The sequence below is a fragment of the Lissotriton helveticus genome, chromosome 11 (assembly GCF_964261635.1).
Source record: "Lissotriton helveticus chromosome 11, aLisHel1.1, whole genome shotgun sequence".
NCBI lineage: Eukaryota > Metazoa > Chordata > Amphibia > Caudata > Salamandridae > Lissotriton > Lissotriton helveticus.
Window position 1 is genome coordinate 13,632,099 of NC_136072.1, and position 12,557 is coordinate 13,644,655.

General features: G+C 43.4%; 1 protein-coding gene across 1 annotated transcript in view; it reads right to left on the reverse strand.

Annotated features, from left to right (window-relative positions):
* The window catches only part of LOC144792100 (putative cation-transporting ATPase 13A4), a 307,439-nt gene that overhangs the window by 44,916 nt on the left and 249,966 nt on the right, over positions 1-12,557 (reverse strand). Inside the window, exon 26 of the mRNA XM_078666970.1 lies at positions 7,933-8,107. Coding sequence (XP_078523096.1) covers positions 7,933-8,107 — 175 coding nt within the window. The remainder of the gene's footprint in view (positions 1-7,932; positions 8,108-12,557) is intronic.

Here is a 12,557-nt window from a genome sequence, read left to right on the forward strand (position 1 = left end):
TTAGGCCCAGATCTCTGTACTGGGGTGAGTGTTTGACATTGTTCTGCATTCTGTCCATCAATTGTTCTTTTTGCATTTGTAACCCCGAGTGGGAGGGGTATGCCCAGACATGGGTGCCGTGCTCACCATACCACTGGATTCAAGCTAGCCTGGCTGATGAAGGGTGAAACCCCGAAACCGGTCCTAGGATGCTTGTTTCCAGTCCAGGGAGGACCTGGCCTGGCAGTTCGGGCTGGACTGCTCCCATTGGGCGCAGGGTCAAGACTGATTTGCATATGGCTGGGTCCAAACTGGGATGGCATGGTGGGCAAACAAACGATGGGTTTAGGCCCAGATCTCTGTACTGGGGTGAATGTATAACATTGTTCTGCATTCTGTCCATCAATTGTTGTTTTGTACAGGCTACAGACCAATGGGATTGAAAATAAGGGATGCAGGCATGACAAGAGGTTGGTGCAGATCAAGCAGCATGGTAGGGAGAGTGAAACTTATCATGTGAAGGGTAGCACTGAGGTCCTGCCACTTTAAGAACAGTGAGTAGGAGTGAGAATGAAGTAATGCAGGAGACTGATGAGCTGAAATGTTGACCAAAATGAGTGCAAAATGAGGATATGCAGGGCCAGCATGAGGTGGGTTCACATGAGGAAGCTGATTTTGATTCTGCAAGACAACCGAGTCATCAGTAAGCACTGAAGGCCTCATTTATGGGTGTCTGATGAAGGGCTGTGCGGCAAGTCGCCTTGCAGCCCCGCCCTGTTCAAAAGGAAAGGCAGGAATGCCCCATACTTATTAAATACAGTGCCTTCCTGTCCTTTCCCCCTGTGCCGGTGCGAACTTGGCAGCCACAGGCACCCTTGTGTTGTTGGCAGGATTGTTTTTGTGCAGTGAGGAACACCTGCCTGCACGAAAACAATAAATAGAGGAAAGAACGAGGAGAAACACACATATTTCTCCTTATTATGCCTGCCCTGGGGTGGCGTACAGTTTGATGCATTCCCAGGTTTACAGATCCTTGTGAATCTCGGGAACCGTCCAAACCCAGGGGTATTGCGTGGGAGCACCCACCGCAGTGCCCATGGAATGCCTCCCTGACGCAGTGTAAGGCAACGCAGCAACGTGCACTGGTTTGACTTACACCATAATAAGAAATATTCCCCCACGACCTCTACAGTTCTGGCGGTAACAACTCCAATACTTTAACTGTTATACTTTAACACATAGGCCCACATGCATCAACCATTTTTGTATTCGCAAACGGTGCGATTCCTTAAAATCGGCCGTTTGCGAATGCAAAAGTGCTTTTTGGGATGCATGAAGCAATTTTAGAATTCGTAACATGTGTGCGAATTCTAAAATTGCGGGTGCTTTTAAGAAGTCGCAGATGTGCGATTTCTTAAAAGCAATGCATCATTTTTTTAAAAAGTGAAAATTCGCAAATAGGGTGCCAAATTTACCGAGTGGTTGAACCACTCGGTAAATTTGGAAAAAGTGTGTAAAATGTGTAAAATGTTTTTTTTTCAACATTCATGTTACGGACACACATGTCCTTAGGACATGTGTGTGTGCAACATGATGCGAAAAATACATTTCAGGGGTGCATGGGGGCCATGCACCCATGAAATTTTCTAAGTGCCACTCGCAATTTCCATTGACTCTTATGGGCCTTTTGGCCCATAGGAATCAATGGGAATTGCGAAAATTAAGTTAAGAAATCGGTATTTCTTTGGGATTCAGTAAAAATTGCGATTTTTACCGAATCCCAAAAGAATACCGAAAATATTGATGCATATCATTTTGCATTTCTTAATTTGCGATTCCTTATTTTTCGCAAATTAAGAAATGCAAAAAGACACAATGATGCATGTGGGCCATAGTGACAACATCAATTTTTTTTTTTTGGTTTATAGTTTTATTATTTTTTTAGTTATATTTTATAGTACAAAATTATCACTTATCAATTTATCATTTCAATTTGTACATTCACAAAAGCTCATTTCATAAAACACATAGTACTACATTAAAGACAATAAAAAACATAACCATTCCATGCAGAGAAAACAATGTGAAAATAGACCATTCTTACGATTGCATACACCAAACTCTCATCATACATACTACATTCACTCCTTATTCTGCGTCTGAGGGATCGCAGATTGAAGTGCGAGTTTATACGCAAGGTCGACGCGTTTCGGTGGTATAAAACCACCTTCCTCAGGACCTTTCTTGCAGAATACTCAAATATTCAAAAAGATGCTTTATAACCCCTGCATGGTCGGGTATCTTAGATTTTTTGGTGGACTGGAACCCTGCTTCGTTCACAAATTCAAACCTTCTCAGATTTAACTTTGGGGAATTCCAAATATGTCAGTTAGCTATTCTTCGGGCGATTACTGATACGAGGGTTTTGTGTGGATATATTATCTTCCTTCAATAAAGTAAGGGTTTATCTTCCTTGGGTTCTTTAAAACCCTCCATGAGAGGGACTTCTGCTGTCGGATAGTTTGATAGAAATAAATCACATCCGCCTCCCGTAATATTTTGTTGCGAAGTAGTTTATCGTGAGTTTATCATCTTCACAATAGATTTTGTACGTCTCCCGTCAGTATACCTTCGTAACGCCCTGTTAGCCTCAGCCACCCCAGGGCAGGCATAATAAGGAGAAATATGTGTGTTTCTCCTCGTTCTTTCCTCTATTTATTGTTTTCGTGCAGGCAGGTGTTCCTCACTGCACAAAAACAATCCTGCCAACAACACAAGGGTGCCTGTGGCTGCCAAGTTCGCACCGGCACACGGGGAAAGGACAGGAAGGCACTGTATTTAATAAGTATGGGGCATTCCTGCCTTTCCTTTTGAACAGGGCGGGGCTGCAAGGCGACTTGCCGCACAGCCCTTCATCAGACACCCATAAATGAGGCCTTCAGTGCTTACTGATGACTCGGTTGTCTTGCAGAATCATAATCAGCTTCCTCATGTGAACCCACCTCATGCTGGCCCTGCATATCCTCATTTTGCACTCATTTTGGTCAACATTTCAGCTCATCAGTCTCCTGCATTACTTCATTCTCACTCCTACTCACTGTTCTTAAAGTGGCAGGACCTCAGTGCTACCCTTCACATGATAAGTTTCACTCTCCCTCCCATGCTGCTTGATCTGCACCAACCTCATGTCATGCCTGCATCCCTTATTTTCAATCCCATTGGTCTGTAGCCTGTACAAAACAACAATTGATGGACAGAATGCAGAACAATATATATATCCAAATATGTCAGTTAGCTATTCTTCGGGCGATTACTGATACGAGGGTTTTGTGTGGATATATTATCTTCCTTCAATAAAGTAAGGGTTTATCTTCCTTGGGTTCTTTAAAACCCTCCATGAGAGGGACTTCTGCTGTCGGATAGTTTGATAGAAATAAATCACATCCGCCTCCCGTAATATTTTGTTGCGAAGTAGTTTATCGTGAGTTTATCATCTTCACAATAGATTTTGTACGTCTCCCGTCAGTATACCTTCGTAACGCCCTGTTAGCCTCAGGCTAACAGGGCGGACTTCTCCCGTCAGTATACCTTCGTAACGCCCTGTTAGCCTCAGGCTAACAGGGCGTTACGAAGGTATACTGACGGGAGACGTACAAAATCTATTGTGAAGATGATAAACTCACGATAAACTACTTCGCAACAAAATATTACGGGAGGCGGATGTGATTTATTTCTATCAAACTATCCGACAGCAGAAGTCCCTCTCATGGAGGGTTTTAAAGAACCCAAGGAAGATAAACCCTTACTTTATTGAAGGAAGATAATATATCCACACAAAACCCTCGTATCAGTAATCGCCCGAAGAATAGCTAACTGACATATTTGGAATTCCCCAAAGTTAAATCTGAGAAGGTTTGAATTTGTGAACGAAGCAGGGTTCCAGTCCACCAAAAAATCTAAGATACCCGACCATGCAGGGGTTATAAAGCATCTTTTTGAATATTTGAGTATTCTGCAAGAAAGGTCCTGAGGAAGGTGGTTTTATACCACCGAAACGCGTCGACCTTGCGTATAAACTCGCACTTCAATCTGCGATCCCTCAGACGCAGAATAAGGAGTGAATGTAGTATGTATGATGAGAGTTTGGTGTATGCAATTGTAAGAATGGTCTATTTTCACATTGTTTTCTCTGCATGGAATGGTTATGTTTTTTATTGTCTTTAATGTAGTACTATGTGTTTTATGAAATGAGCTTTTGTGAATGTACAAATTGAAATGATAAATTGATAAGTGATAATTTTGTTCTATAAAATATAACTAAAAAAATAATAAAACTATAAACCAAAAAAAAAAAAAAAAAATTGATGTTGTCACTATGTGTTAAAGTATAACAGTTAAAGTATTGGAGTTGTTACCGCCAGAACTGTAGAGGTCGTGGGGGAATATTTCTTATTGTGTTTTTTGTCTTTCCTCTCTTTCCCTGACCATTGAAGTAAATAGAGAGGGGGTCCCATTCTTATGTTAATTGACTTACACCATATGCACGAGGCCATGACAAGCCACGCAAAGTGGCTCTGCTTGGCCTCGTAGATATTGGCCGGCACTGGCAGCGTTCCTGAGTGTGAATGTGGTACTAAATTACTACCAGGGGTGTGTGTAAACCATACAGAAGTGTGAATGTGGTGTTGACACCGGGAGGTGCATGCACACTACACAACAGTGTGAACCAGCTGGGGAATGGCCACCAGCAGGTGTGTGCCCACCCCATATATGTGAATGAGGGAATGAATGGCCACCATGAGGTTGGTACACACCAAGTATGATTGTGAATGAAGTGATGCTGGACTGCCGGGCAGTGTGTACACATTTATCAGGATTGTGAATATGGAAGTGATTGACCTCCAGGAGGTGCAGACAAAGGACCCAGACCTGTGAATGCATTGATGAATGAACATCAGGAGGTGTGTCCACACCACACGTAAGTGTGAGTGAGGTGAAGAAAGAACACCTGATATGTGCACACCAAGTCTGGGTGATATCCACTTCATTTCCTTTGTGGAACATGCATGGAATGAGCAAACAATTTTGTCAAAATTACTCATTATTATGCAAAATGCCGGATTTGGTATTTTGCATAATGTTTTAGCATGAAATGCATCCTTTTTTCCATTTTGTGCACACAAACACATTTTGGGCTTAAAAAACACAACATTGCACATAACACACACAACATACGCTTACATTTGGTTTGTTTATGCTCTTCCTGTGCACCCGCTGTAGGAACTTTACCAGAACGAAGTGCAACCAGGCGATGAGCCTAACTGCATATTCTAAGCATTTCATGTAACAATTGTAAAGTGAAGTGCTGGAAACGACACAATATTATGCCGGTATAAATGAAGATTAGCCTGGGCGGGTGCACATTCCACATAGGTGTGAATGAGGTGATGAATGGCCGCCAGCAGGCGTGTTCACATCCAGTAGGAAAGCTCATGAGGTGATGCACAGTTCTTAATTTGAGCTGGTGTTTTCCAGTGCCCAGCACCGGCACATAACTGTTAACACTGGCACTTATAACAGTCTACCATATGGTGGTGCTGCTTGTCTAATTTATATTGTTGAGTACAACAACAGCTGTGTATTAATTCATCCTCCATTTAAAATGACTAGTAGCTGCCTCCCATGTCATTCTTGAAGCTTTGGGGCCCTGTAGTAGTCTGAAGCTTGTTGGAGTGTAATGGTTAACACTTGTGTTTGTACTGTTGTTGGTAGCCCTACCAAGAACAATGAGTGGTGCAAGCTGCAGTGGCCTCATATCAAAGGCCCTGGCACTTAGTGTTTTACAAACTAATCACTGGTTGATGCAGAACTACCAGGTGGGGTGTACACATAGAGAGGGAGTGTATATCAGGTGATGCAGATCTACCAGACAGGGTGTACACATTGAGTGGGAGTGTATATGAGGACATGCAGAACTACCAGGTGGGGTGTACACATTGAGTGGGAGTGTACATCAGGTGATGCAGAACTACCAGGTGGTGTGTACACATTGAGTGGGAGTGTATATGAGGACATGCAGAACTACCAGGTGGTGTGTACACATTGAGTGGGAGTGTATATGAGGTGATGCAGAACTACCAGGTGGTATATACACATTGAGTGGGAGTGTATATGAGGACATGCAGAACTGCCAGGTGGTGTGTGCGCATTGATTGGGGGTGTATATGAGGTGATGCAGAACTACCAGGGAGGGTGTACACATTGAATGGGAGTGTATATGAAGTGATGCATAACTACCAGACGGGGTGTACACATTGAGTGGGAGTATATATGAGGTGATGCAAAACTATCAGGTGGTGTGTGCGCATTGATTGGGAGTGTAAATGAAGTGATGCATAAATACCAGACGGGGTGTAACCATTGAGTGGGAGTGTATATGAAGTGATGCAAAACTACCAGGTGGGGTGTACACATTGAATGGGAGTGTATATGAAGTGATGCATAACTACCAGACAGGGTGTACACATTGAGTGGGAGTGTATATGAAGTGATGCAAAACTACCAGGTGGTGTGTACACATTGAGTGGGAGAGTATAGGAGGTGATGCAGAACTACCAGGGGGGGGTATACACATTGAATGGGAGTGTATATGAAGTGATGCATAACTACCAGACAGGGTGTACACATTGAGTGGGAGTATATATGAGGTGATGCAAAACTACCAGTTGGTAAGTGCACTTTGATTGGGAGTGTATATCAGGAGATGCAGAACTACCAGGTGGTTTGTACACATTGAGTGGGAGTGTATATAATGTGATGCAGAAATACCAGGTGGGGTGTACACATTGAGTGGGAGTGCATATGAGGTGATGAAGAACTACCAGACAGGGTGTACACATTGAGTGGGAGTGTATATGAGGTGCTGCAGAACTACCAGGCAGGGTGTACACATTGAATCAGAATGTATATTATGTGATGCCGAACTACCAGGGGGATGTATTAATTAAGTGGGATTGTATATGATGTAATGCACAACTACCAGGCGGTGTGTACACATTGAGTGGGAGTATTTATGAGGTGATGCACAACTACCAGGCGGGGTGTACACATTGCGTGGGAATGTATATGAGGACATGCAGAACTACCAAGCGGGGTGTACACATTGAGTGGGAGTGTGTATGAGGACATGCAGAACTACCAAGTGGTGTGCACACATTGAGTGGGAGTGTATATTAGGTGATGCAGAACTACCAGACGGGTGTACACATTTAGTGGGAGTGTACATGAGGACATGCAGAACTACCAGGTGGTGTGTACACATTGAGTGGGAGTGTATATGAGCAGATGCAGAACTAACAGGTGATCTGTACACATAAAGTGAGAATGTGTATGAGATGATGCAGAACTACCAGACGAGGTCTACACATTGAGTGGGAGTGTGTATGAGGACTGGCAGAACCACCAGGTAGTGTGTGCACATTGAGTGTGAGTGTATATGAGGAGATGCAGAACTACCAGTTGGTCGGTGCACATTGATTTGGAGTGTATATGAGGTGATGCAGAGCTACCAGGTGGTGTGTATACATTAAGTGGGAGCATATATGATGTGATGCAGAACTACCAGGTGGTGTGTACACATTAAGTCGAAGTATATATGAGGTGACACAGAACTACAGGCAGAAGGTACACCTTTCATGGGAGTGTGTATGAGGGGATGCATAACTACCAGGTTTTAGGTGCACAATGACTAGCACTGTATATGAGGAGATGCACAACTACAAGCGGTAGGTGCACATTAAGTGGAAGTGTATATGAGGTGATGTAGAGCTACCAGGTGGTAGATGCACATTGAGCGGTGTGTACATGAGGTGATTGTGGGTGTTCAGAAGGTGGTTTCACATTAAGGAGTTATTTTTTAAGAATGCCACACAGATAATCTAAAAATAAATATACCTGAAGACATCAGTGCTGCTGTACCATGACTGTTTCCGGACCAGGACATAGGCACATACCACAGCGATCAGGTTGCAAAGAGAATTAACCACAGTGGAGATCACAACAGGAAGGGACACCAGGTGCCTCATAGGTCTGATGGGAGATAGCTCTGGGGATGCTCTGTTTAAAGTTACTGAAAGGCAAGTAAAACATGCATGTGTTTATATGCCAATGACGTTTAGTTGAACATTAGTATTCACAGTTATGGTGCTGTCTCATAAATGGATATTCTTGTTAAAAAGTCCTGCATTGCAAATCCTGCCCTCATAGATGAAATGAACGAAGTGACAGGTGATGCCAAACAACATATCCCAACTCCACTGAATATCTGAAAAGTACTGGACTACGGGAACACCCTCTACACGGGAACCACAGCCAAACTCCAGAAAAGACTCTAGCGCATACAGAACGCTTCTGCATGACTCATCCTGGACATCCCCGTCACAGTCACATCTCTGCCCATCTGAGAGACCTGCACTGGCTACCCGTCAGCAAGAGGATCACGTTCAGACTCCTCACCCACGCGCACAAGGTTTTCCACGACATGGGCCCAAAATACCTCAACAGCCGTCTCACATTCTACACACCCACCCGCCAGCTCCAATCCGCCAGCCTCGCCCTCGCCACCGTCCCAAGAATTCGCAGAGCCACCGCCGGAGGAAGATCCATCTCCTACCTGGCGGCCAAGACATGGAACTTCCTCCCCACCCACCTACGGCTGACACAGGACCATCCCTCATTCAGGAAACAACTCAAGACCTGGCTGTTTGAGCAGTAGTGGCTCCCCCTCCTCCCAGCGCCTTGAGACCCTAACGGGTGAGTAGCGGGCTCTACAAATTTATTTGATTGATTGATTGATTGGCTATCCATGACAAGAGTGAACATCATCAGATGAGTGTTGGTGTGTGAGTGTATCAGGATCAGTGGGTTTGTGGGTGTCCATAGGTGAAAGCGCTTGCAGTAATGAGAGTAAGAATACTACTTATAGTGTTGTGTTGACACTGTAAAGTGGCCATAAACTATTTCTACTGTCTACTAAACTAGCCTCCTTAATTAATGGAACACCAATGTCTTTAAAATCATTGATAGACTCTTAATAATAGAAATTTATTAATATGGACCGCCACCTGTCTCCTTTGAATTTTCAAATTGTTTAGGAGATCTCGAACGGTCTCAATTTTCAAGTCTTTGGGTACATTTCTCATCCTTTAAATCTTTAATGAAAGTGGCAGGTACTAGATTTTGTAACACTGAAATAAACGTGTCACCTACATTAAATATCTCATAGAGAATAAGGCAAGCTTGAGATAAAGATACTTTGTCCTGTAGGGAATGTTGTCGAGCTAAAGACACTTAGGGGCATATTTATGGGAGGCTTGCATCACGTTTACACCCCTCAAAGTGGTACATGCATGACACATGTCAACCACCAGTACCTGCAAAAAAAAAAAATGGGATATGGAGGCATCAGGATGTTTCTTTGGACTTCTCTCATAATGGAGCTGTGAGTATCTGTAGTATTTGTTTCTCAGAACATGAAGCTGCCAAGGAATCTTGCCAACCGCATTTCAAATAAATAGACACGCAGTGTAATCCAAGATGTTATGGCTTTCATGGATCCAACCGACATTTCTTAAAAAAATGTTTCATAGACACTAAGGGACCGATTCACAGAACTAACTTAAGACAAAATCCTAAACGTACTACTTTTGGTATTCACAGAAGTTAGGATTTTGTCTTAAGTTTGTCTTAAGACAGACTTAAGACAGACTTAAGACAAAATCATAACTTAAGTCTGTCTTAAGTCTGTCTTAAGTTTGTCTTAAGACAAACTTAAGACAAAATCCTAACTTCTGTGAATACCAAAAGTAGTAAGTTTAGGATTTTGTCTTAAGTTAGTTCTGTGAATCGGGCCCTCTATGTTGGGTAATTTATCTATTTTCCACCTTTCCAAGAGGGAAAGCACTGTAATCTGGGGGATCTCCAGATAACACTGGTAAACCTATTTGTGTACTTGGCCAAACACCATCGACATGAATGCCTCCCAAATGTTAAATGGAGACATCAAGTTTTATCCTTTGGAATGATATTCTTAACAGCAATGTGGGTAGCTGCAGTATTTGAGCCCAAGGTTGACCATCAATGATATTTTTGTAAAATAGAAACCCAGATAGGTCCAGGATGGTGTGGCTTACATGGATCCTGCCTCAAACAGTTCCTGAGTAGAGGAAGGGGGGACTGGGAGTTGAATTAAAGGTCCAGTGCCTGGGCTCCTTAGCTTATACCACAAACATAAATTTAGGGCTACTGTTCCTGGAAAGGGAGAGAATAAATAGGCAGCTTGTATTAGTCGGGAACAAGGACTAAGGGGCAGTCGGCAAAACTGTTTCTTGTTGCCCTCACACATCCCCAGGGGTTGTCATGCTTCGTCATATGGCATTTGCTCATTGTTGGGCCGGCGCTGCAATGCCCAATGGTTTCCCCAAAGGGTCATTTTAATGGAGATCATTTATTGAAATTCTGTATGTTGAGTGCAAGGTAGAGTATAAGTGGGGTGGTTTCTTAAATGTAAAGATGTGAGTTAAAACTGATGAGGGAGGTCTCCAACTATTCTTTAATAACTGGACCGCTGTGTCAGATTGAAAGGCTTTATAGGTAAATGCTACCAACGGGGTCATAAAGTACCCTAGTAGTTACATTTGAGTACCTTCCATAGCTCTCACTCTGAATCGTCAGTTGTGAGTACCCTCCCTACGGTCTCACTTTGAATCGTCAGTCAACATGTTTTGTGCCCCTAGTGGTCAGGAAAATACATGGCTCTTCGTAAGGACAGGAAAAGGAGCAATTATTCAACCCAACAAGTGTCTCAAAAGGTGGTGCCCCATAAGTGATACCTACTTTACTGAGGTTAACTATCGAACCTAAAATTCCAGATCTAGGTAACTCCTGGGATTTAGCAGATGTGTTGGGCTCTGTTGTGCTAGAGGTAAGTTGAGTGCAGTCGCACCTACCCTCGTTCTCTTGGGAATGCAGAGGCCAATGGTAGATCTGACCACTGGACACTGAACATGTTGACTGATGATTCAGAGTGAGACCATAGGGGGGGTACTCAATACTGAAGATTCAGAGTGAGACCATAGGGTGGGTACTCACTACTGATGATTCAGAGTGAGGCCTTAGGGAGGGTACTCACATGTAACTACTAGGGTACTTTCTGATCCCATCATAGTGTCCAGACTACTGGGGTACATTATGACCCCATTGGTAGCATTTACCTATAAAGGGTTTTAATCTGACATGGCTGTCCAGTTATTAAAGAATAGTTAGAGACCTTCCTCTTCAGTTTCAACTCACTTCTTTATACTCAAAAAAACACCCTACTTATACTCTACCTTACACTCATCACATGTCATTTCAATAAAATCAGTGTTAAAGTGACCCTTTGGGGGACCCGTTGGGCATTGCAGCGCCAGCCCAATGAGGTGCAAATACCCTATGATGAAGTAAGACATACCCCTGGGGTTATATGAGGGCAACATGAGACAGTCTTGCTGACTGCCCCCGTGTCCTTGCTTCAGTCTCATACAACCTGCCTATGCATTCTCTCCCTCTCCAGGAACAGTAACCCTAAATTTGTGTTTGTTATATGGATCTCTCCACTTGTTGACACCCAGACTGTCCCATAAATATCACATTTTGGATAAAATTACAGTTTTGTTTCACATTTCTTTTGGGAAAGTTTTGGAATTTGCAGTGAGAAACAAATGCCCTACTACTCGTGACCACACCCGTCTCCTGATAAATCCGTAGCCTGCTTGTGTGGGTGAGCAATGTTTTGTTATTGAGGGGTTCATATGGTTACAGTTTTGGTCTTTTTCTATGATGTGTATGAGATCCATAAACACAAGGTGCAGGAATTTCAGTTAGGACAGGTGTAAGACCGCAGGGTGTTGAGACCCAGGCCAAACTGCTGCAGAGATCTCCCTGAAAAGAGAGGGACAATAGGGTGCATTTGGCATGTTTCTGAGGTTTGCAGGGCATGCTGGGCCAGAACACATTAAAACAAGTCACACCACCCTGTGTTGCTGGTTTTTGGAAATGCCCATGCTTAGTAGGATTTCCCAGGTGCCAGCTGACCCACTGCCTGAATACTGTAGCCATTCCCCATTGCAAGTGAAAGGAAATATTGATTTCTTTGGCAGTATTGTTGACATATTGGCTGGCATAGAAGGAGTAAACTACTATTACGTGTTCACCCTAGGACAAAAAATACTGTCTGTGCCACATGCTCCGGTGCTCTACCCTAATACTTTTTGCATACTTTTTACATGTAGTTTGGTAGGTTTTAGCTCCTCTGTGTCGGCAGATTAGGGCTTTTACCCACTATCTGCCCTTCCTCAGGTGTGGCCAGGAGGCCTACCAGTCTATCAGGGAAAAAAGTTAAAAACAGAATGGGGTGCAAGTGTTGCTCATCCTGGAACTGAACTGCAGATCCTAGGCACCAGGAATTGCTTTAAAAAAAGTGGGGGATGTCAGTTTGTCTTGAACTTGGGGTCTATCCCCAGACACCAGTTAGTCTTTAT